General features: G+C 29.6%; 3 protein-coding genes across 3 annotated transcripts; all 3 read left to right on the top strand.

Moving 5' to 3' along the window:
* The first annotated feature begins 8293 nt into the window (after positions 1–8293).
* On the top strand, positions 8294–9992 carry LOC124843596 (phosphoserine aminotransferase 1, chloroplastic-like). The gene has a single exon (XM_047320376.2). The coding sequence runs from the start codon at positions 8309–8311 to the stop codon at positions 9671–9673; it is 1365 nt and encodes a 454-aa protein (XP_047176332.1). The 5' UTR covers positions 8294–8308; the 3' UTR covers positions 9674–9992.
* A 6828-nt stretch (positions 9993–16820) lies between these two features.
* Positions 16821–17465, top strand: LOC148192077 (putative E3 ubiquitin-protein ligase RHA4A). The gene has a single exon (XM_088100512.1). The coding sequence runs from the start codon at positions 16821–16823 to the stop codon at positions 17463–17465; it is 645 nt and encodes a 214-aa protein (XP_087956638.1).
* Positions 17466–26131: 8666 nt separating this feature from the next.
* Positions 26132–26921, top strand: LOC124843592 (uncharacterized). The gene is made up of 2 exons (XM_047320373.2): positions 26132–26186; positions 26278–26921. Exons 1-2 carry the CDS (start codon positions 26132–26134, stop codon positions 26919–26921), a joined length of 699 nt encoding a protein of 232 aa, XP_047176329.2.
* Positions 26922–27567: the final 646 nt, after the last annotated feature.

Below are 27567 nucleotides of genomic sequence, written 5' to 3'. Positions count from 1 at the left end.
TTAAATTATTATTACTTAAGTTCCAATTACTAACTAGTAAAATAATCTAACATATAAATATAATAATTATTTTAATTTATCAAATTAAAATATTAATTAATCAATAAAAAATTTTAAAAATATTTGTATAATCAAATATGTTTATATTATTTATTTATAAGTATATATATAAATAAGTTTTAAAAATTAAAAATTATAAATAATTTTTTTATTTATATGAGAACTATTTAATTTTAAAAAATAAAAAATAGTATAGGATGAATTATTTTTATTTAATTAAATTGATTCAAATATTTTTTTAGAATTTTATAGATTTGATCTAACAAAAACGTAATAAAGAATCACTGAAGAAAGTAACATCATTAAACATTTGTGTTAAAATAACATTTTTAGCTATAACAACTATTATATCAATATGATTTGATACAATTCTTTTTTATTAATCACGAGACTAAATTTTAATACTTATTAAATAAAATCAAATTTAAATTACTAAAACACGCAAAAAGAAAATACTGTATAACGTCAACATAAAAACGACATATATTTGTGTAATTAAAATCACAATTATAACATCCGTTTTAAACATATGTTTAAATCAAAATTTATGATAATATTTTATGTAACAAATGTGAATTGATATTAATATACATTGAAACTAATATCAAAAGATTTTATTACATTTAGTCATCTCGATCGATCATCAAATTTGTTCTAAAAATATAAAAAAAAATAATGAAAGATCATTTGTGTAAAATATTTTTATTTCTTTTTTCTCTTTCTCGTTTATGTGAAAGCTCTCCCAACGATGAAACTTTATCTTTAACATCATATTTAACCCATTTTACTTTATGTTAAAGTTGTAGTGGTCGTTTGAGTTCAAACTTTCATTCTCTCTACTTGTATTTCATAGGAATTGGTGTTTTTTTATCTTCTTTCCCACTTCTAGGATTTTGTAAAATAGTTAGAGTATTTACATGTTACATGTTAGTCTCAAATTTAGAGTTATAGTAGTAAAAAGTTTCAAAAGGTCATAATTTTCTATAAACATCGGATGAAGTCATGTAAAAAAATAAAAGTTATTGGAAATGGATGACGGACATGATGACCAATACCTAAAAGGGATCGGAGTTCTTGAATTTTCAAAAAATCATCATTTAAAATGTTTTTATTTTCATAGTATTTTTTTTCTTAATTTTTTCATATTTTACAACTTTATTTAAGATATTTGAAACTTCTAAATTTTTTTGTAAATGCATCTTAAATTATATATTTATTTTCCATGAATTCTGAAGTAAATATTAATATTTTTTTAAAAACTCACAAATTGAAGTTATTTCAGAAACAACAAACAACAATTTAACGTTATTCACTAATTCAATATGATGTTGAAGTTTCAAAAGACTTCAAAAAGCCTAAAATACCATCTCTAAAAAGTTTTTCTTTTATGTTAGTAAATGTTTTTTTACAAATCTAACATATCATAAATATTTTAATGAAACTAGTTAAGTAATTATGAAGTATTAAGAGTTATTATGAAATATTTTATACTCCCTACATATCTTTATCGTAACATCCAAAAGAAATACTAAAAACCAACATAATCATTAACTTAACACTTATTATAAATTAATCTGTTGAACACAATCAACACCTTCAATCTCTTTAATTTTAGCCTTTAATATACTCTTTAAAATACATGTATGTTAATCAAAATTCAACATCCTAAGAAAAGCATTTGCTATCACAATAATTCACTGAAATGCCTAACCTAAGGTTTTCAAAATTTCATACCAATATTACTTTGGTTAAATGTATCTATCTTCCCATAATAATTTAGAGATTTCACTTCGAATAGAAGTAAAACTAAATTACAATTGTATAAATCTCATCTACAAATTAATTTTGTGAAATTAAATTAAACTTAAATATATCTAAAATTCCCTTTTAATATAATATCAAAATTATCCCAAATCTTTCATATTGTTTGATAGTTAGACGTATTCAAAGTTAATTATTAAAAAATAAAGAAGTGTTTAAAAAGTCATAGTTTAATTTTGTAAAAGTTGATTGAAAAATAAATACATTATTAAACCTTAAATTAACTTTTTTTCCCATCATATTACATGTACAAGAACAAACCTCCGTACACATGAAAAAGTAAAACAAATGAGATCTAAAAAAAATTGTTAAATATGTGGTTGCTCTTTTACTTTTATAATAATAATAATGAAAATTGAAATTAGTTTCTCTTTAAAACTTTACACCAATTTAGTTCTTTATTTTTAAAAATGCATGAATTTAATCCTTTTAATTAGATTTAATTAAATTTATTTGACGTTTCAAACACGTTTCTCCACTAAAGCAAAAATGTGTCAAACAGTGTAAACAACTCAAATAAAACTACGTGAATTTAACCATTTCATTAAAAATTTATTTGATATTTCAAACGCATTTCTTAGCTAACAGTGAAGCAAAAGTGTGTCAAACAGTATAAACAACTCATAGCTAACATGAAGAGTGTTTTGTACTTTATGTGACCGAAGACCCCTCGACACTGTCAACTACATCCTTTGGATTACTTAAGACAAAGACATGATATTGTTTACTGAGTACCTAGTCCAAGATAACTTGTATCCAATAAGACGACTACTGAATACTCCGCGAATGGATCACTTAGTCAAACAAAGATACCGAGTGCCAGGTACTATGTTTTATACACCAAAGATATCTTCTACTTTGATAACAATGTCACTTATTAAATTAGGATATCGCAGGGTCAAGGACATCCTTTTGTGAGATCACTTAGCTAAAAGTTATTTCAATTTCTTACAAGTAAGTTGGTTATTGAGCCTTTGGACCAATGGACCTATAATTGTAGCCCATTTAAGTGGGGGTTCATGGTCAACTAAGTAAACCAATAAATAATATTATAAGTGTAGTTTAATTTTTACTTTTGCATTTAATTCAGATTTCACCAAAATCACCAAGTACTAATATTGGCATCCCATCATTTAATAATGGATTAAAAGGTGACTTTATAGAATAAGTTTAATTTTAAATTAACATGTGAAACATCAAATAAATTTAACAAAATCTTGTCAAAATAACTAAATTTATGCATGTCTAAAATATTAAATTTTGGTTAAAATTTAGTAAAAAAACTAATTCCAATTTTTGAATAAAATATATTTAACAAAAAAAAGAAAACTCGCTTAATCTTATCTTAAAATTAATAATCATACAAATAGATAAGTCACATCTAGAATCAGAATAGTAGTTTCATTAGAATTTAAGATAGAAGTAAGAGATAACGAGTTTCAAATATTTTTAAGAAATAATAGAAAAAAATATATTTAGTTTTCTAATCATAATCTTTCTAAATAATATACTCATTCTTCATATTTCTTAAATCCTTCTTTCTAAATTTTTAAGAATTGTTCCTTACATTAAAAGTATTTAATATAATTAGTTAAACATTTTACAGTTTAAATAATAAATATTTCTGATTCGTATTACATAAAACATTTTACATTTATTTTTAACATCATGATCAAACCATTACTGTAACTATTGGATACAAAATAATAAAGACTAAATTTTTTATATTTGGAAAAGAGTAGGGCATAAAATCGAAAGTATAAAAAGTATGATCAGTGATCACTTTCGTGATTATTAACGTAATTTCAACAATATATTTCTTATTTATTAAATTTTAAACTGTATTTTGATGGAAAAACATGAATACAACAACTAAAAATATCAAAATATACTGTGAAATAATTATCTCCAAACTTGTAAAAATATATAAGAAACATATAATAACAATAAAAAATAACAACAATAATTCTAAAAAATATCAATATTTTTAATATTGATTTTTTTAATAAAAAAATAAAAATTTATGAAAAAAATCAGTCAATCAAATATTAATAAGATTAAATATGATTAAAAAAATCAAACAAAAGTGCAAAAAAAAAATCTAAAAGTGATTGCTTTCAAATATGAAAAAACCTAAAATAAAATAATTGTGCGTGGCTGATTTTTCTAACCACAAATTTCTGGTAAATGATTTTAATAATCAAAATGAAAATTCATATATTCTAAATCAGTTAATAAATTTCGTCTAATCATTATATAAATAAAATAAGAATCGCAATTTTCTTGACACAATCGTATAATTTTTTCTCTTTTTCCTCTTCACTTAGATTAAAATGAAACAAAATGAATTTAATTTAATTTGAATTTTTTTTACACATAATGAAAATCCAACCTAACATATTTAATAGACATCCCTTGGTAAAATGTTATATAAACTTTTGCATTTAAAAAATATTTTTCTTGTGACTAAAACAATGGTTTGAGAGAGATGTTTGGGTAGTGACCCGTCAACCAACCATCTTGCATATGCACACGATATAACATCAGTTTCGATCTTTCTTGGAAAGTCGCATATTTTTAAAAGTGAAGAATACAAAATTGAATTGAATTGAAAAAGGTCCAACAAAAAAAGTAGAAAAATTATGTTATGAACTGAAAATAAAATATCTACGAGTGTTAATTGGATGGATTAGTACAAAATTTTGATTACATCAATTTATCTAAGCTTAATCTAAAAAGATGCAAAGATAAAATATCTATTTATTTAATTTATTAATACTTAATGTTATGGCTAAATGTTACCTTTTTTTTTTACCATATTAAGTTTTAAAATTTTACTGCTTCATATTCTTAAAAACATTTATTGGTCATTTTTAATAAAAAAATGTTAAATAGTTCATCAAGGCTGACTTACAAATATTATTAATCTATTTAACATTTTAATTAAAAATAAAAAAAATATTTTTCAAACATAAAATACCAAATTAAAATATGCAAAATAAATATTTTTTAAAAACATAGTACTTCATTTGAAAGTAGAGTAATAAGAAACATATATGAATTTTATTAACTTTTTACAATTTCAATTTGGTGATTACAACCTTACATTACATATGGATATGTAACAAATATAATGACAATATTTTCAAACAATGAAAGAATGATAAATTATTAAACACAAAAATAACTATACATAAATAAATATTATAAACTGATTATATGTTTATGACTATAAATAAAAACTATAATTTAATATGAATTCATATTTTAACTGGCATTTGATTTAATTTACACTTTTAATCTATAAATAAATCGCAAAATTGTGAATTAAAGTAAGTTTAAAACATCCAATCTTAAACACATATTTTGGGTGTACAATATATTTTTTATTAGTTTCTCATCATCCCAAGTCTTAATCTACGTTATTAAGACATGGCACTCAACGAAAATATAATATATTTCTTAATTATGTATCATTTATTAAATGCATAACTACGAATAATATACCATCCTAAATACATAGCTTCAAGTAAACTCATATCATTCATTCAATATAAATTCTTTATAATAATTCAGTTACAATCTAAATATTATAATTTAACTTTAACTTGTATCATTTCCTTGCATAATTAAACTAAACAATTACTTAAACTTTTAAAAATATTACTTGACCAATTTACAATCAAAATAATATCATCGAAGATCTTGTTAAAGATATAGATTGTCACTTAAGAAAAAAATTGTATTTACTTTAGTTTCACTATAATAATAATTGAGAATATATATATATATATATATATATATATATATAATTACTTAATAAACTATAAATACTTTAATAATTTAAATAAATATAAAAATGATAATACAGAAACAAATATGTATATACATATTCATATTTTTATACTCAATTAAAAATATTAAATATTATTCAAATAGTGTAACATCTCATTTTAATAAAATATTTTTACTAAAATAAAATATTAATAATTAATATTGAAAAACACATAATGTATAATTAGAGGGTAATTATTCCTAACATAACGAGAATGACAAGACAAGTATATGAATATATACAACCCAAGGAAACCAAAAACTACGTAAAGAAAACATTTAATTTTTCAAAAGAACCTATAGAACTAGAATTATTATCCTAGAATTATACCATTGTCTCACCATCTCCCCCTATATGTAGCTTAATTTCTACTTCATTATCTACTCACACTAATAGAAGTGATCACTATATAAGAAAAACACAACACAAAACAAGCTAACAAGAAGAATAGAGTAAGCTAATATAGAAAATATATATCATTTAAACATGTAGTAGTGATAATCCTAAAGCTTCTAAAATTTAATTAATTATTTTGGCACCCAAGATATTGATTGGTGTCTAGGAACATCAAGTCAGCGAGTTCTCTAACTTTGGTGTTGTCTAGCGAGAAAAACCCTTGTTCAACAACAACCAAATTAGAGAAGTAAATGTATAAGTGGCGTCCAACACCATCTCAATTTGTAGAAAAATCCCTTGTTGAGTTTAACTTGTAAAATTTGACATTCCTTTAACTAATTCATAGTATCAAACATTTTAAAGATCACAAAATCATAGTTTTTAACTCAACCAGTGCCATATTACCCAATTCAAATCTCCAAGAGACATTCAACACAACAACTAAACCAAATTTCATACTTCCTACATTTCACACTTGAACCAAAACACAACAACGTATCATTCACAAGTTATGCAACCAGATTCACCAATTCATAACTCAATTGCACAAAACATGATTTCTCACCGTTTTATCACACCACATGTGTTCAATCATAGCTCTAAACATTTAATTCAATCGTCTACACATTATCAAACATATCAATTAAATCATAACAGTACCAATTCATATTATGCACTAAAATCAATTGAAGAAATCACTTAAGAACAAAAATTAGCTTCTCTCACCTTACCAAATTGTTCAAAATGTTTTAAGACAACTCAACACCTCCAATATCATAGAACAATCTATCGACGCATAGAAACATTAAGAATATAATCAAATCATACCGTTATGATCATAGATTAATAGAGAATCTCATTGAATATTTTAGTACCACATGCTAGCCAGAAGGACTCGAATGCAAGAAGAATAACGATAAACTAAGAAAAGACAAAAAAAAAACTTTACTTACTCAAATTAAATATTGACGGATTAAATTTGAAGAACTTGTCGCGATGATCACTCTAATACTTTCATATATTTAAATGGAATAATAAAAGTGAGATAATCTAGATAGAAGAAAAATATTTTAAAAAATGATTTCTAAAAAGATATCAAGTTTTTAAAATAAAAAAACTCATTTTGTACTTTTTTTATATTAAAATATTTTGAAAATATCATCAATCCTAAAATACTATTTTATAAGTATTTACATCTAATCAAACGGAAAATTTTCAATTAAAACACATAGTTAAAAAAAAACAACTATATTTGTCGTCCCTAGTTATCGACACAAATGATACCTCTCACTCCCTCTCCTTGTCTCTAATTACATAATTACACCAACTTTTCGCCACCAACCCAAAGCATCTTGCGCAAATTGCATTGCACTGGTGGATACGATTGTGACATTTTCTTTATCACCGATGTTATGAGCAACAAACTTGCTTATTTTAATGGTTAACAAAAGATAGTAAAAACAAAATACAAAAAAATAGTAAGATAAACGTTAAAAGAGATGAAAAGATTATTATAAATAAATATTATAGAAAAGAAGATAACGTATGCATTAACAGTGACATGAATTTTTACACTGTATTTACCCAAAGTTGGATGTATTAAAAAAATACATTTAATAACGCAATAATATATTCATGATATTTTTGTATTTTTATAAAAATTAATTTTTAAAATTATTTATTGTAGTCTTTTAACTCTGAAATTTGATTTATTATTGTCTTTTTGAAACAGTACTTATTTTCAATTTGGAGCATATTTTTTTTTGTTTTACTTATTTTAAAGACATACAAATTGTCTCATTATATTATTTATATAAATTTTAAGAAACCACAGCAATGTTGAATAAAAATGACCAAAAATATAGTAGATCATAAGAAACGTAGACATACAAACACTAAAAATAAAAATATGCATTGAAATTTTTAAGTTTAATTAACACACAAGAACATGAATCAAAAAGATGTCTTAGGCAACTAATTTAAAACGTAAATTCTATGATAAAATTTAAAACATAAGAAATTAAAATTGCATCTTACATATTTTTCCATGCATTTATATATCCGAAAATAAAAACAATGATGAGGAAAAAAAGTGAATAATTTTTATAAAATAAAAGAAAATTAATGTTATACACTCTTTTTGTCAAGTTAAAAAAGAAAAAGAAAATCAAATACTGAATGAAATCTAACAAATACATGCCCAATGTGGGACTCACTATAAATGCTCGCTTCTCCTTCTTTAGATCTTTGCCTCAAACACCATTCTCCGTTTCCAAGAACACCAAACTCAAAACACTAATTTTCTTCTTCGTCATCACCGTAACCATGTCAATGGCAACTTCTCCTCACACCGCTCTCTTCCAAACCCGCACCACCCCTTTCCGCCTCTCTTCCCCTCGCCCCACCTCCTTCAAACCAACAACAGTCAAATGCACCACCCAGCTCCACACCCAACCCCCACCCCTCACCCACGCCCAAGATCGCGTCTTCAACTTCGCTGCCGGCCCTGCCACCCTCCCGGAAAAGGTCCTCCTCCGTGCCCAATCCGAGCTCTACAACTGGGGTGGATCCGGCATGAGCGTTATGGAAATGAGCCACCGCGGCAAGGAGTTTCTCTCCATAATCCAAAAGGCCGAATCGGATCTCCGCACCCTCCTCCAGATCCCGCCGGAGTATTCCGTCCTCTTCCTCCAGGGCGGCGCCACAACCCAATTCGCAGCCGTGCCTCTCAACCTCTGCTCCCCTGACGACGCCGTCGACTACATCGTCACTGGCTCCTGGAGCGACAAGGCGGCCAAGGAGGCGCAGAAGTACTGCAAACCCAACGTGATCTGGTCTGGGAAATCCGAAAAGTACACAAAGGTTCCGTCTTTTGGCGATTTGCAGCAGAATCGGGGTTCCAGGTATTTGCATATTTGTGCCAATGAGACTATTCACGGGGTTGAGTACAAGGAGTACCCTGTTCCTCAGAGTGGTGTTTTGGTTGCTGATATGTCATCAAATTTCTGCTCGAAGCCTGTGGATGTGTCAAAGTTCGGAGTTATCTATGCCGGCGTCCAGAAGAATGTGGGGCCCTCTGGTGTGACCATTGTGATAATCAGGAAGGACCTCATTGGGAATGCTCAGGGTCTCACTCCTGTGATGCTTGATTTCAAGATCCACGATGATAACAATTCACTCTACAACACCCCTCCCTGTTACGGGATCTACATGTGTGGGTTGGTGTTTGAGCATTTGTTGGAGCAAGGGGGGTTGGTGGAGGTTGAAAAGAATAATAAGAAGAAGGCTGATATTCTGTACACTACAATTGATGAGAGCAAAGGGTTCTATAGGTGCCCTGTTGAGAAGTCTGTGAGGTCATTGATGAATGTGCCATTCACTTTGGAGAAATCAGAGTTGGAGGGTGAGTTCATCAAGGAGGCTGCTAAGGAGAAGATGGTTCAGCTGAAGGGACACAGGTCAGTGGGAGGAATAAGGGCTTCCATTTACAATGCCATGCCCTTGGCTGGGGTTGAGAAGTTGGTAGCTTTCATGAAGGATTTTCAGGCCAAGCATGCTTGAAGGAAGCTCGGTCAGATGTTTGAATTGCATAATCATAATCATACAAACCATTGCATCCAAGTTTGGGTGTGATGCTCTAAATTCTACTTTTTGTGCACTAGCTTTTATCTAAATATTTGTCTGGTATACGCAGAAAGGGTCGAATATGTTGTCAGGTTTTTGCTCTCTGTAGGTTGTTAGGTACCTTACTGTCTCTTCCTTCGCTTTCTTCTGCCATGTTTGATATTCAAATTTGTGTCGGCTAGGTAATGTTTTCATTGCACTTTACCGTTGTTTACTTCTGAATAAAAAATCAAATGAGGATGAAAATTGAGACATATATTGAACTGATTTACTGCAACAAAGGTTGATGGAAGGAAAAGTTATTGTCTGTATGTGTAGTGTTGGTGTATTGCAGGCATTGAATTTGAATGAATCAGAATTTTCAATGGGCTTTTTTAAATTCTATTCTTAAATAAGTTTTGAATTGTATTTGTTGTTTGATTTTATAATTTTAGTGTACAGATTCGAATTCCCAACTTTTAGAGTGTGTTTTAGCTGCTACTTCACGCAATAATTCTGACACGATTGATCCACATGGAAATGAGAATAGAAAATGAGAAGTGAGATGAAACAAAATTGGGGTAACAAAATTGGGCAGAGTTTGAAATTGCGGGTTTCATTTTGTGATTTCAAAACCTTAGAGAGAAGTTGTTTCATTCCATCCACCTACCCATTTTTGTGTCCATTCTCAACGGCCGAAGCTTATGGGAAGAGACATGAAAATGGGTGAGTTTCGTGAACGACGGTATACCACTATTCTTGAGAATGGGTAGGAAAATGAGTGGTGGATTAGAGAGAAAACTTTTTTCCGGGATTCTCTTTCAAAGGTTCTTTCATATTGCAATTTTGAAATGACAAAATGAATTTCACAACTTCAAATCCTGTCCCAATTTTGTTTTCACGTTATTTTCTGTTTTTTATTTTCATTTTCATGTTGTTAAAATATCTAAAAATGAAAGATCTAAAAATGGAAAAACTTGAAAGAACACTACTTTTTGTGGTAAAAAGCATGGTTCTGAAAAAAAAAAACTGAAGCGAATTTGACTCTTCGAACTCATGAAATTAATCCCAATCAGTGAAAATCTTGTCAAATCAGTAAAAACTAGTTTATCTAAATATATGCTGTAAGAACTTATAGAATTATTTGAATCGTCTTTGTTATGTTTTATTTTATTTTTAGTGTAAGATCCATCAAAAATATAAATATAATAAGTTTATAAAATGTGTAAAGTTAAATAAGAAATTTTGGTAACTTAATTGGTAGAAAATTTTGGTAATGGGTTCAAACTTTTTTCTACCTCTTTGTAAAAAAAAAAAGTAAAATAAAATTTAATGGAGAAAACATTCATATTTGAAGTCATTATTAAGGAATCCATTATGAATCCATTATGTAAGTGGTGAATCCATTATGTAAGTGGTAAATCCATTATGTAAGTGGTGAAATTAAAATAATAAATAATATAAAAAAAATGATGAATAGTAAAATTTTTGGACTATAAATTAAAAGCATGGGGAAGGCTGAAACTTGCACCAAAAATTTAGAAAAATTTTGAGAGAAGAGAGTTGGAGGAAATTCTAGTTGCAAAGGGGAAATTCTGGAAGTTTTCGGGGAACATGATCCTTCTTATACATGATTTTTATACATGTTATGATCATGAATATGAGTTATGAACATGTTAAATATTTGGTAATGGTAGTTATCTATTCACTTGTATAAATTTAGTTTTCATGATTATAATTTTCTTATTTTCGAATTACTGTGGTAAAACCTTCCTTTTAATTGTTTTTACCTTTGGATTTAGCTAAAAGTTTAATATATGAATCCTAAGACCTATTTCTTCACTTTGACCGTTTGGATCATCAATTAGTAGTCTCTACTTGGAGAAATAAATCCTGCATGTTTGAGTAAATTAATTACCCCTATAATTTGGTTACTGAGTCCTCTCGGTAAAATATAGATTCTGACCTATTTGACCGTTAGATCAACCTAAAAATTTGATATATGATCCCTAAGATATATTACTACACTTTGACCGATCGGATTTCTAATTGGAAGTCTATGTTTCGAGAAAGTAATTTTGAAGGTTTGAAAAATATGATGAACACTATATTTCTGTTCTTAAGTTATCATGGTAAAAAATTCAGATATATTTCATTTACTGTTAGATTGAGCCTAAACTTTAGTATGTAGTTCATAAGACATATTAAGTCATCTTGACCGTTCAAATTTGTAATTAGATTTCTGTGCTTAGAGGAATTCGTTCCGCATTTTGAGTATAACCAAAAACCACTTAAAATTCTGTCCCTGAGTTACCTCGGTAAAACCTCAATATCTATCTAGTTAACCGTTAGATCAACCGAAAATTTTAATATGTAGTTTCTAACACATAGTTAATTACTTTGACCGTTCAGATTTGAAATTGAAGTTATAGATTTAGAGATATTAATTTCGTATCTTCTTAGTGATCTCAATATTGCTTAATTTCTGTCTTTGGACCATTTATACAAAATTATGAGTTCTGCCTTCTTAACCGTTGGATTGGACTGAAAATTTTACCACATGATCTAAACATGTTGTTAATTAGTTTGATGGGTTCAAATATTTAATTAATGATATGAGTGAAGAGAAATTTTTTTGCAAGATAGTAAAGTTATTTGAATTGAGTAAAATCTTGAATAATTATATTCTTAAATTTTATGTGTAGTTGTATTTTGAAGATTGGAAGATGGGTAATACAATATATTATATATTAGAAAATTTAATTATATTGAATTTCGGTGTTAATATTATATGCTGTTGTTTTAAATCTGTAAATAAGAAATTTGTTAAAAACTAGTTGAGAAACACTTTGGCTAAGGAAAGACTTGGTACTTAAGTTGTCCATTGTGACGCACCTCTCTTTCCTAGAAGTCTACTCGACAAGTTTTTAACTTAAATCCTATTGAACAGATTATGTATTATTAAATTATTGTGTAATATATCTTGTTAGAATATATTCAGTTTGTATGATTTCTGAAATGATTGGATTTTATTGGATTTGAATTTATGCATCTGAACATGGTTGTGAACTATAATGATGTGATTTATGTGGGAAGTATGTGAATGTATGAGATATGTTAAATTCACTGTGATAATATGATGGTATCCGGTTATTCATGTCTTGGGTTAAGTTTCAAAGTGACAATATGGTTCATGGACGTAATTCCATGATCCTCAAGGAGAGGATACATGGTGGTGTCCTGGTGGTGTGTAGAATGATTGCATGGTAGCTCAGTTTTGGGGGTTATCCTGAAACTCCAATGGTCTTTCTTTTTTGTAGAGAGGATTGAACCATGTGGTGAGGAGTAGCAGGAGGTCCTAGTCTTGGGTGCTTCCAGTATGGCCCAGGGTGAGTGATAACAGATTAATCTCGTGAGTGTGGTAGGGTGGGGAAGCCCAAGTTTCATAAGCCACCACGAGTGCAAGACCCGCCATAGCTCGGTAATCATTCTAGTCCGGACGAGTCGATTTATAAAGTAACAAGTCGAGTCGGTTTATAAAGTAACAAGTCCTGTGATGTCATTTTACCATGTTTGAGTGATTATTTTTGCATGTCGTGTGAGGTTGAATAACATGCTTTTATGTCTAGCTCACCCCTACTTGTTTGTGTTTGGGTATGTGCGATGATCGTATAATTCGTTATACGGGAGCAGATGAAAGAATATTGTTTGACTCAGTGCCAAGGAAGGGAAGATAGAAGAATAAAGTAGAAGAACTCAAGCTATAATTAGGACTTTTTTTACATGTATAGACTTATATCAACTAGAAAATTTTAAAGGGTGAGATTACGGGATGTTACCGTAAATGTAATGTTAATATCAAGGAATTATGATTTATCAAAGTGTGAGATATTTGAGATGCTACATGTAGCATCACAAAATTAATTGTTTTCTTATGTAATTTTAACTATTAAAAGTAATTTTATAATTATCGAAAATAATTCCGGTTCGAGCCATTGATCTACCTAAGATTATAAAAGAATGGTAAAAACATAATTGTAGCTAAGATACTTCAATCACTTATGCAAATTATTTAAATCAAATTTTAGGTTTAATTAAAAAAATACTAAAGAAAATAATGCCAGAAATAGACTTCACTATGTTTTCTGTAATATCTCACTGTTTGATTTCTTCTAACTCTTAATTATAAGCCCGTAAAGCATTTATCCTTTGTTCCAATGCCATGAATTAGAAAGATGGAAAATGAAATTAAATGGATGAAAAATAGTAGAGATACTTAATTTGATTTCAATTATATTGAATGACATTACGTGTGAAATTTTGCTATGATTTTATTTTTAAAAGATATTTTGAAAAAATCAACTCTAAATGTCAATATTCTAATTACAATTCCCTCAAGTGAAACATTTAAGATTAATCATTATGTATTTAACTCTGTCACAATATCTTTAAAAATTATCTTAAAAATGAAAAAAAATTAAATTGTCTTATATCTCAATTTCTAACCATATAAGACTATTATATATTATATATATATATATATTTTAAAAAATATCTAATCTCATTTACTCCTATATAAAAAGAGTATACTTTTACAGGACGTGTTTATTCTTTTACAATTGTATTAAAGTTAAAAGGAAAACAATTATACACTATTCTGTCAAATAAGTCCAATAATGATTGGACCAAAGCTTTATGGGTTTAGTCTGTTCATTTGGTCTCGGACAGTTTTTTCTTGTACTTCATAATTTTAACCTGTCATTCTTGTAAATTTAAAAATTTCAAATTTATTTTCTAGTTTAGAGTTTTCATTTTCAGTTTTAGATTATTACGAAATGTATTGTCCAAAATACAAATTCATATTTTAATTCAATCACCAGTGCTTTTATTCTAATTATTACCATTTTTAATTCACTCACATCAATATAATATTATCATCATAAGTATTGTAATAATGATTATTGACATCACCATTTTCTCCATTTATGTAATTTTTATAGTTGTCATTAAACTTATCAAAAATTAGTGAATTGAACTAAATTATGTTATATATTAATTTAATATTTAAAAATTAAATTACTCATAGAAAACTAGACTTATGCAAATTACAAAATTAGAAATATACTCTAAAATAAAGTATTTATCGGTAATAATTCAAATAATTGAAATAGTTTAATCAGTTTGAAAATAATTTAGAGTTTTTTTAATTTGATTGAATTTGCTGAAACAGTGATGAGTTAAATTTAATTTATTTAAACTATATTATAAGTTGTTCAATTTTCTTAAATTTCTTCCAAATTTAGTTTTAGAACATTTAATTCCAATTCATGCATTTCATAAAATCCTTATTGTGATTCCTATCCCTCTATTACTATTATTTTCATAATCTCTAGTGTTATATTTATCAAACAAATTAGATTTAAAAGATATGGTAGTAAATTTAACATTATCAAAATATCTGGCATTTATTAAATAATGTACAAAATAGAAAATTGTCCTATAACTTAAATATTTATTCTATCTCCATATATCTACAACTTGTGAACTAACATTTTTTTTATATAAATACTAGAACTCAGTTACTTTCGAAATGCATAATTGAGTTCTAATATTTAATACTAACATCCTTTTATATATTATATGGAATATCTGCTTAAAAAAATTATTGATTTTATATAGCTCAAATTCTATTCATATATTATCTTATGTTAAAATTTGTATATAAAAAACTATTAATTTTAAGCTTCCAACAATTTTATATATATGGTATATTTAATCTTCATATTTTTCATATAAATTTTCATGAAATAATTCAATTTAAGTAGTATTCAACGTATAGGTTCACAAAGGAGTGATAAGAACTTTTATCTTATTTCCGTCCCTTAATACATTCTTATTTAAGATTTAAATTATTAATAAAGCCTTCGTAACTAACTCGATATTTATATTATATTAAAAATAACAATGTTCGCTTTGTATTGATATTCTCATACCAATAAATAACATTACATTCTCAATAACTACTATATTACAACATTCTCATCTCATCTTATTTGAATATTATAGTAATTACATATAAACTTTTTAATGTATATTTATTTACATTTCTTAATTATTAACATGTTAGTGTACATAAACATCAAATTTACAGTTTATAACTTGCTAAAGAACTTTAAAAAAATTTGGTTTTGAAATAAATAATCCCTAATAATAATAATAATAATAATAATAATAATAATAATAATAATAATAATAATAATAATAATAATAACAACAATAATAATATGAGGTGACCTCACACAAAAACTTATTTATAATCTATAATAAATAATAGATAATGTATGTATTAACCCAGCTCATATTTTATATCTACAGTTTCTAAATTTATAACCATTCACCGTAAATATTTCATATTTTTATTTTATCTTCAATTTATTTTAAAATAAAAAATATACAAATTACACCTATAAATATTCTTTTCTCTAACTACATTTTAAATTAAACATATAAGTAACGCATATAATAAGAAACTAGCTGCAAAACAAATCACACCGTATTTCTTATGTAATTATAAAGTAAATAAAATTCAAATAAATCTAAAACAGAGATATAAAATAAGTATTTAAAATCATGAAAATCTTCAACTGGATTTAAGATAACTTTAATATTATAAAAATCTTATAACAATACATCGATATCTGACAAAATATTTTAAATATAATCTTTTAAGTTATATTAAATGCTAAAATGATGAATCACATTATTATAACAGATAAAAGATAAAATATATTAAAAATAAACCATTAACTTTCCTTTATTTCCAACCAACAAAGAAATCATTATATAAAGAGAATTTCCACATAAAAAGTTAATTTGCTGAGAATATTGAGGAAGAGAAAAGATCATATACTTAGCTTTTCCTGCACATAAACGAAGGATCAGTCATGGATTTGTCATTAGAAAGCATAATCACGAGCTTATCATCAGAAATACCAAGTAAGTTTCAGAATAGCAGTTTATGTTCATGTATATTGATTTCAATAATCTCATAGTTTAAGATTCCATATTTTTTATGCTATATTCAGGACCACTTCACTGCTACAGCATGACAACAATGGGGATGGATCGACATTTTTCCTACAACATATCTCTGTCAGGAGAAAATGACATCAATGTTCTGATGCCTGGAGCTCTTTTCAGATTCACCATTAGAGTTTTTTATGAAAATACTTCAATTCCAGAACTAGGTCGTTCTTCTACTCTTATATCGATCCAAACCTTTTTCCAAGAAGGTCCAGATTTCTTGCGGACACTGTTACGGCCACTGTCATCATCGCTCACACATTTTGGCACTGACATCATTGAAACAATAGTAAACGTGACTGCTGATGAAATTCTTGAAATCTTCCAAATTAATAATGCTGCTCCTTCTTCTTCGGAATCTCAACCCCTAGAAGTTCCTCTGTGGATTGTGATCAATATTACTCATAACAGCATGCATGCAGCAATACAAGATCCTCTAAGAACGGTTACAGCATCCGAAGAAGCCATTGACACGTTGTTGAAGAAGTCTACAGTGTTACAGACTGAGTGTTGTTGTTGCATATGCTTGGATGAATTCGATCTCAATGCTGAGTGCTACACACTTCCATGTCAACACTTCTTTCATCAAAAGTGTATTACTCGCTGGCTACACACCAGTCTGACATGTCCCATGTGTCGCCAACCTGTGCGAACCCTAAAAGATTAGCAACAAAAGTTTCGTGATTAGTTTTTTTTTGTTTTCTTTTGGTTAGTATACTATTTCAAGAATTTAAAATAGAGAAGATTTTATACGTCGAAGATCACATTGAGAAATTAGTATAATTTCTAATGAAAACTTTCTTGTTTGAAGTGTAACATTCATGTAAAAGGTGTTTTCAGTATCTATAAATATTATGGTGGATTATTTGTTTTCTAACATTACATTTATTCTCACACTTAATATTTCATAGTTAATATATTGCATCATTAATACAATAGTTCACAAGAAAATATAAAGAAGTTCACACATAAAATGTATACTTTTTTTATATCTCAAATAAAACACGCATAAAAATAATTCAAACTTTTTTCTACTATTCTTATACTTCTTTCTTCACTTGTAATGGATCAAATGCTATTTCCTCATTTACTCCGGTATAACACACATTATACGTACAAACATAACTGTCAACATAAACATAAACAAGTAAGGATGAGCTAACATACACAAGATCATTCATAAAATATTCATAAATATTTACACATAAAAATAATTATATTATCATGCAATAATCATATTAGACTCAATCATTCTATCATAATATAATCATATTAGACTCGACCATCCAAATAAAACATTGATGCAAAATCATGAGGTCTTGCACTTATGGGGTCCATACTACATTTTACAAAGAAATCACCAATACATACACCATGCCCTCTACAAGGTTATCCCGTTAACGCTTATGTCCAAAACCGGCCTATAGACTAGGACCTTCTAGCCCTTCCACCACATAAGTTATCATTCTCTACTTTAGACTGGATGACTATTAGAGTATTAGGATAACCTTTAACGATAGAACTCCCAACATCAACGTGTACACTAATACAATGTCACTACAAAGTCTCTCCACGAGACTCATACCATATTCAGATTCATTCATCGATTTATAGCCAATAAAATGAATTAATCACAAATTTTCATATCAATTTATTAAGTATATTGCATAACAACTTAACAATGTATGTATAATTTGTTCAAGACCTAGAAAAGCAATCTCATTGTAATTTAATAGTAAATAAAGTGAAATCGGAGATTTTACCAATGAAATAAGTGTAAAGCTTGTTGAATAGACTTCTAGGAAAGAGAGGTGCATCTCAATGGGCAACTTAAGTACCAGGTCTTTCCTTAGTCAAAGTGTTCCTCAACTAGTTTTCATAAATTTCCTATTCACAGGTTCAATGCAAGATCACAAAAGATTTTTCATTAACAATGTTTACACATAAATTCAAATGCATGGATAGTTATACAACAATATTATATCATCAATATAAAAACCTAGAAAAGTTAGCTTCCCTTACCTCTATTCCAAAATTCTTTTCTTGGTCGAAGATGGTTCCCAGTAACCTTTCAGAATATCTACTCTTTTTGCAAACTAAAAACTGAATTTTCTTTCTTTTCTCCTTTCTTTCCTAATTTTCTTCTCTCCTTTTCTAACTTGATTTTTGAGGCACTTTCCCCTTGGCTATTTATAAGCCATAAATGGCATTTTTTTTAAATTATTATTTTTATTACTTAATTTTTTTAGTTTTTTAATCCACCACAATCGAAAGTTGTTTCGGCCATCTACTCTTTCAATCATCGAAAGCTTCTTTGTCCACTTGTGTTATTTATTTATTTATTTAAAGAAAATCATTTTGTGGAAGAAGTACTATTATTCCTTAAGGTAAAATACATGTCTCTTAAATTCTTTCAAATAACAAAAAATTTTCGACTTCGAAAATTATACGCTTCAAGAAAACAGATGGGGGTATGATTGTTTCATATCTTCTTCTAGTTTCCATGTTCTCCTATCCCAAACCATTTTGACTAAGTTGATGGTCTTTTTCCTAAGCTGCTTCGTCTGATGGTCTTCTATACCAACTGATTGTACTTTTACTAAAAATCCTCTCTTGAATCTCCTCTACTTCTAGAATGTGAGAAGGATCAAGTACATACTTTCTTAACTGAGAAACAAGAAAGATTGAATAAAGATTGGCCAATTGAGGGGGCTAAGCAATCTCGTAAGTGACTAGTCCAATTCGTCTAATAATTTGGTATGGACCAATGAACTTAGGAGAAAGTTTCCTCGAGTGAAGAGCTCTTCCCACACCAGTGGGTGAAATCACCTGCAAGAAGACATGACCCCTAGCTGCAAACTCCAATGGTCTTCTCCTTTGATAAGCATACGACTTCTGCCTACTCTAAGAAGCCTTCATTATTTCCCATATCAACTTTACTTTGTCAGTGGTTTGATGTAGTAACTCAGGTCCTATGAAAATTGTTTCACTATCATAATTGATACCACCATAACGGAGTTCGACATTGTCTGCCATACAGAGCCTCAAAAGGTGTCACACCTATACTTGCATGAAAGTTGTTATTATAAGTAAATTCTACTAGAGGAAGTATTTCATCCTAACTACCTAGATGATCCAACGCACAATTTCTCAATAGATCTTGTAACGACTGGATAGTTATTTTAGATTGTCCATTGGTTTGAGGATGATAGGCATAGCTCATTCGTAATCTGCTACCTATAACTTCCTGTAGAATTTGTTAGAATCTAAAAGTGAACCTTGAGTCTCTATCTGACACAATGCTCGGAGGCACACCGTGCAATCTTACTATCTCTTTTATGTATAATTGTGCCGATTTAGGCATTGAAATCTTTAGAAATATACTCTAAAATAAAATATTTATCGGTAATAATTCAAATAATTAAAATAGTTTAAATAATTTGAAAATAATTTAGAGTCTTTTAATTTGATTGAATTTGCTCAAACTACCTTGATGAGTTAAATTTACTTTATTTAAATTATTTCGTAAGTTGTTCAATTTTCTTAAACTTCTTCCAAATTTAGTTTTAGAACATTTAATTCCAGTTCATGCATTTTGTAAAATCCTTATGATTCCTATCCCTATTACTATTATTTTAATCATCTCTAGTGTTATATTTATCATATTGAGAAAACAAATATATTGAAAAGATATGGTAGTAGATTTAGCATTATCAAAATATCTCGCATTTATTAAATAATGTACAAAATAGAAAATTGTCTATCTCCATATATCAACAACTTGGTAAACTTTTTTATATAAATACTAGAACTAAGTTACTTACGAAATACATAAATTGAGTTCTAACATTTAATACTAACATCCATTTATATATTGTATGGAATATTGCTTAAAATATTTATTGATTTTATAGCTCAAATTCTATTCATATATTATCTTATGGTAAAATCGTCTATAAGAAAATCTACTAATTTTATATACTAATTTATAGTTTCAATAATTTTGTATATACGATACATTTAATATTCATATTTTTCATATAAATTTCATGAACTAATTCAATTTAAGTAGTATTTAACGTATAGGTTCTTACGGCACTAGTACAAAATAGGGATAAGAACACGGGTCATACGTCTCGGTTTTTAGAAAACCGAAGCATATGTAAAGGCGGTGGCATTTTCGTAATTTCGACGAACTTATACGTCTCGGTTATAAAAAAACCGAAGCATAAAAATCAAATTAACTTGGTTAAAAATAAAATCAAGACCTGATGTTCTGTCACGTCCCACCTAAAACTGGTTAATTTTTTACTACCTCGGTCCTCTAACCCAACCGAGGCATAAACGTTCCAAATACCTCGGTCCTCTAACCCGAGGCATAAACCTTCCGAAATGCAAAAACGGGTATCCTCTACTACTCCCGTCACTTGCAACATCCAGAGCACGCATCCAAATTCACTTTCCCCTTGCTTATCCATCCATGCAAAATCTAGAAGCAACTTAATGTTGGCGGCGAGATCTCTTCTTCCCTTGTTTCTTTTCAGGTTCAGACGTGATTTATCGTAGGTAGGGGCAGCCGCCGCGACTTTGTCTCCGCGGCGTGCGATCCCTGTTCGTGGAGGTGGGAGGTTGTCCGCGGCGTGACTTTGTCTCCGTTAGCGATTCGATTTAGGGTTTCGATTTGGGGCTTGACGACATTGTGGGAGGCGCGACTCAGGCTTCGTTGGTGGCGGCTGGGGGCTGGCGGTGGATCTCGCCTTCGTAGGGGATGGACCGAAGGGCGAGGTGATGGAAAACCAAAGGCGCGATGATAGACTGACAAGGGCGAGCTGATGGTGCGGCGACGGTGGCGCGGCGAGGGTTTTGTTGGCAGCAAGGGTTTCGTTTTTGGCAGCGAGGGCTTCTGCGTTTTTGGGTTCTCTGCCTTCAGTTTCAAAACTCATAATTCAATTTTATTTTTGTAGATTTTGCCTATGGAATGCATGCTGGAGTGATGAGAAGGGGCGAGAGAAGGCACCACAGAGGAAGCCATGGAAGCTTTGGAGATCCTGCAGGAAGCACTGAATGAGAAGAGGTTCTTTGAAGGAGAGAGCATAGGATTGGTAGATATTGCTGGCAATTTCATTGGATATTGGGTTGAAATATTGTAGGAAATTGTTTGCCAAGTTATTGCTGCATTTGCCAAGTTATTGCTGCCAGCAGGAAATTGGGTTGAGATATTGCTGCCAAGTTGAGCCAAGAGCTTCCCAGAGATGAATTGTTTGTTGTCTTCAAAGCTTGTGTAACCACTCTCTCTCGACACACTTTTGCTTCCCCATGCTCCACAAGATGTGGCAGAAAAAAAAAAATAAAAACCACTTTACTGCCTCAGTTCATGTTTCAACTGAGACAGTATAAGACAAGATACTAACTCGGTTTACAACTGAGGCATAAGAGGAAGACTTTTTACCTCGTTCGGATATGCATCGGTTTCTCAATCGAGGCCTATAACCAAAAACAACCGAGGCCATTTCCTTCTACTGTACTAGTGCGGGAAGAAAAGAACTTCTATCTTATTTTCATCCCGTAATACATTCTTATTTAAGATTTAAATTATTAATAAAGCCTAGATAACTAACTCTATCGATACTATGCTAAAAATAACATTATTCACTTTGGTATTGATACTCTCACAATACCAATGAATAACATTACATCTTCAATGACTACTATATTATAACATTCTCATAATATTATAGTAATTAGGTTTAAATACTTATTTCGTCCCCATGTTAAGAGGTGAATTTTAATTTTGTACCCAGTTTTAAAAATGAAGACATTAAGTCTTTATGTTTTGAAAATTGTATGACTAAGGTCCTCTCCGTTAAGTTCAGAGTAACAACGTTAATTTCATGGTGATGTCGCATAATTTTTATCTTCTCTCTCTTTGCTGCAGCTTTTTCTCTTCCTGACCATTTTTTCTTTCGAGGAAGCTTGTTTCGCTGTCTCCAAGGAGCCTGTCAGCATTTCGACTACTTGCTTGAATGATTGCAGTGGAATAAAACAGAGCATCTCCTTCTAAGTTGACTGTAATGTATTTATTTTTCCTTCTTTTTCTGAATCAATCATTAAAATAAAATTTGTAACCACTAGTGCAATCAAGGTATACTGCCTCGGTCATTTTCACTTATAGACACCGGTTCTACGACCGGTGCATATTCAAATGAGGTAAAAAGAATGGATTTTTTTGACTCGGTTCTGAACCGAATCAAAAGGATTCAGATTCTGACTCGGTTCACAGACAACCGAGGCAGTAAAGGTTTTTAATTTTTTTTATTTTGAACCGAGATCAGTGTTGTTACGTTTGTTTATTCTCTTTGTGGTTAAACTTCTTTCTCTTTTCTGCAATTTTCTTCATCCATGTCTTTGGACAAAATTACTTTGACAAACAAACTCAGATGTCTAAGAAGGGGGAACAGGAAGCAGAGAGAGCAGACGGGAGATCCAAACCAAAATCAGAGATCCAAACCAAAAATAAAAAATCAGAGATCCATTTTGACATTCACCTGCAAAGAAACAGAACCAAAAACCAAAAATCAAAAACCAAAAAACGCAGAAAAGGGTTTCCGCCATTGCAGCCGCCGTCGCGGGCTGTCTCGCCGCACCGTAGCGGGCTCCCGCCGCACCGTAGCGGGCTCCCGCCGCACCGTCGCGAGCTCCCTCGCCGCGCCGTCGCGAGCTCCCTCGCCGCGCCGTCGAGATCTCTCTCGCCTCGCTGCGCTGTCGGAGCTCTCTCGCCTCGCCGCATCGTCGCGAGCCGTCTCGCCTCGCCGCACCGTCGCGGGATCTGTCCTTGTCGCACCATCGCCGCACCGTCTCGTCTCGTCACCGTCAACGCCTCGTCTCGTCAGATCTCGTCTCGTCTTGCCTCGCCGCACCGTCGCCGTACCGTCTTGTCTCGTCACCGTCACCGTCTCGTCAGATCTCGTCTCGTCTCGCCTCGCCGCACCGTCGCCGCACCGTCCTGGGGATGCAGAGGGAGAAGTCATCTGGTGAGAGAATGATGGAGTTGAGGGAGAGGGGACTGGAGAATGGGAGGGGTTGCAGGAGAGGAGGGAGGGGATGAGGGAAAGTGAAACGTGAAATGGGAAATGGAAAATGAAACATTTAGAGTAGAAGTGGCTCACTGAAAAGGAGCAACACATTACGCTTCGGTTCTGTTATTAACCGAGGTCGTAACTCTTTCTGCCCTACTTTACTGGAAAACGTGCAGGTTCTTGTGCCTCGGTCCTGCATCAACCGAAGCAGTATCAGATCCTTATGCCTCGGTCCTTCATCAACCGGTGTCGTAAACGTTTTATGCCTCGGTTTTTTGTATACCCGAAGCATATAACTTCATCTTAATTTCCAATTTGCCACCGCATCTTTAAATGCTTTGGTTTCTACAAAACTGGAGCATATATCACGAGTTAAAAAGGTGTTTTTTTACTAGTGAACATAAGAGTGTTTGATATATTCTAAGTCTTTGGTCAGTTTGAAACTTTTTCATTATCTTCAGAAAAAATTCTCAACAATGAAAAATATAACTTATTTAAAATTTATAAATTAAATTAAACATATAAAAGTAAAAAGACAACTACTGATCCATACATCATAAATATTTTCTTTACCAAAATCAGACACAGAGCGACAAGAATACTTTTATTTAAATTTTATTAAATTGAAGTAAAATACAAGGGCAATTAATGCTCACAAATTTGTTTTGAAATTAAGTAAATTCAATTTCAACTTATCAAATATAGTTGATATATGATAAAAAAAAATAGTTTCACAGTTCCTGCAATAAATTGTGCTATAACCAGACAAATTAACTCTGAAAATTTGACGTAGATATAACATTAAACATAATTTAATATAAATGTATAATTTACCATAAAAGTCTTTCTACTACTATTAAATGTTCCTTTGTTGTCAAATGTAATAAAATATGTTAATGTTTAATGAATTTAAATCAATTTAACATTATCATTTCAAAAAATATTTATAAACGGAAGTTTGAACATGAGCTTCAATAAAACTAAAACTATAGGATACAGGAAAGGATATATAATTTTGATGGGTGCAATAAAAAAAGCAATAAATGAATTTAATAATAGTCTTAATGAATATAAAATAAAATAGTTTTGTTTGGTGAATTTGAAATTTAGAGGAAAAGGAAATTAGAAAAAGAAGATGATAATACGCAAATGAATACACAGAGGTGAGAGAAGATAAAAAGCTGGTCAGAGAAAAAAAACTCAGCAGAGGAGAGAGAAGATAAAGATTATGTTACTTCTAAGTAAAATTAACCCTGTTACTCAATTTTCATAACATAAGTACTTAATGTCTTTATTTTTAAAATTAGGTACAAAACAAAAATTCACCTATTAACATAGGGACGAAATAAGTATTTAAACCTAGTAATTACATATAAACATTTTAATGTATATTTATTTACATTTTTTAGGTATTAACATGTTGGTGTGCATAAAATACATAAAAGTCAATTTATAACTTGCTAAAAAACATTAAAAAAAATAGGTTTTTACATAAATAATATATAATAATAATAATAATAATAATATTATTATTATTATTATTATTATTATTATTATTATTATTATTATTATCACACAAAAGCTTATTTATAATTTATAATAAATAATAGATAATGTACCCAGCTCATATTTTCTATCTATAATTTATAAATTTATAACAATTCACCGTAAATATTTGATATTTTTATTTTATCTTCAATTTATTTTAAAATAAAAAATACACAAATTACACCTATCAATATTCTTATCTTTAACTACATTTTAAAATAAACATACAAATTATGCATATAATGAATAAAAAAACTAAGTGTAAATATATTAACTGAAAACGGTACAAATCACGCCTTATTTTTTTTTATGTACTACTATAAAATAAATCAAATTCAAATAAATCTAAAACAGAGATTATAAAAGAAGTATTTAAAATCATGAAAATCTTCAACAGGATTTAAGATAATTTTAATATTTTGAAAATCTCGATCATAAGAGTATATCTATATCGAACAAAATATTTTAAATATAACCTTTTAAGTTATATTAAATGCTAAAAGGATGAATCACATTATTATAAAAGATAAAAAGTAAAAGATAAAAGATATTAGATATTAAGAATAAACAACTAACTTTCCTTTATTTCCAAGCAACAAAGAAATCATTATATAAAGACAATTTCCACATAGAAAGCTAATTTGTTGAGAATATTGAGAAAGAGAAAAGATCATACTTAGCTTTTCCGGTTCAGAAACGAAGATCAGTCATGGATTTCTCATCAATAGAAAGCATACTCACAGGCTTAGCATCAGAAATACCAAGTAAGTTTCAGAAGTAGCAGTTTATGTTCATTTATATTGATTTCAATAATCTCATAATTTAAGATTTCATATTGTTTTATCCTATATTCAGGACCACGTCACTGCTACAGCATGCTAACATTGAGGATGAATCGACGTTTTTCTCACAACATATCTCTGTTTGGAGAGAATGATATCAATGTTCTGATGCCTGGAACTCGTTTCAGATGCCACATTAGAGTTTTTTATGAAAGTACTTCAGTTTCAGTAAGTCGCTCTTCTACTCTTATAACGAGCCAAACCTTCTTCCAAGAAGCTTCACATTTCTTGAGGACACTGTTATCGTCACTGTTGTCGTTTAGATCTTTCTGCACTCACACTATTCAAACAATAGTAAACGTCACTGCTAATCAAATTCGAGAAATCTTCCAAATCGATGCTGCTGCTGCGGCTTCTTCTTCGGAATCTCGACACCCAGAAGTTCCTCTGTGGATTGTGATCAATGTTACTGATAACAACACTTCTTTAAGAACGGTTGCAGCATCCGAAGAAGCCATTGACGCGTTGTTGAAGAAATCTACGGTATCACGGACTGAGTGTTGTTGTTGCATATGTTTGGATGAATTCGATCTTAATGCGGAGTGCTACACACTTTCATGTCAACACTTCTTTCATCAAAAATGTATTACGCGCTGGCTACGCACCAATCAGACCTGCCCCATGTGTCGTCAAAATCTGCGAACCCTAAAAGACTAGCAAGAAGAGTTTCATAATTAGTTTTTTTTTTGTTTAGTATACTATTTCAAGAATTTAAAATAGGGAACATTTTATTGAAATTTTATAAGTCAGTGAAAAATAAATTAGTGTGATGAAAATTTTGTATTTTGAAGTGTAACATTATTGTAAAGGTGTTTTGACTATCAATAAATACTATGATGAATTATTTGTTTGGTGAATGACTATGTTAACAAAATTATACGCAATGTTCTTGATTGTTTTATTGAATGTGTATCTGCAGTAGTATTAGTTACGGGTTAGATTTCAGCCTAAAAAAGAAAGATCTAATCAAGATGGTGTTTTTATAATCAAGGATCATTTATGCTTATTCATATATAGGCTTAATGATAGTTTCAGTTTTTTTTAAGAGTTTAGAAAATCATGTTTTAGATTTAACAGTGTATTCAAAACAATGAAACTTGGTTATTTTATTAAATGGATAAATTAATTTATCTTTTTCTCTAAGTTGTTTCTTTTTTTTATAATGATTATTTTAATGGTGTAAAAATATATAATAAGTCAATCATGAGATGAAAACACTCATAAATCATAAAAAATTTATAAAAGATTCAATTGAAAATCTTTAAATTTGTTATTCCAGCCTCAGTTTTATATTTATAATTTA

This window comes from Vigna umbellata, chromosome 10, assembly GCF_029865625.1.
Source record: "Vigna umbellata cultivar VRB3 chromosome 10, Vumbellata_1.0, whole genome shotgun sequence".
Taxonomy (NCBI): Eukaryota; Viridiplantae; Streptophyta; class Magnoliopsida; order Fabales; family Fabaceae; genus Vigna; species Vigna umbellata.
Note: the sequence above shows the minus strand (reverse complement) of the source record. Positions and strands in the feature narration are given on the sequence as shown.

Excerpts from the sequence above, each read along its gene's own strand:
- LOC148192077 (XM_088100512.1), top strand. The coding sequence starts at position 16,821 with ATGACAACAATGGGGATGGATCGACATTTTTCCTACAACATATCTCTG.
- LOC124843592 (XM_047320373.2), top strand. The coding sequence starts at position 26,132 with ATGGATTTCTCATCAATAGAAAGCATACTCACAGGCTTAGCATCAGAA. Across the intron at positions 26,187-26,277 it reads CTTAGCATCAGAAATACCAA|GACCACGTCACTGCTACAGC; the intron begins GTAAGTTTCAGA and ends TCCTATATTCAG.
- LOC124843596 (XM_047320376.2), top strand. The coding sequence starts at position 8,309 with ATGCCCAATGTGGGACTCACTATAAATGCTCGCTTCTCCTTCTTTAGA.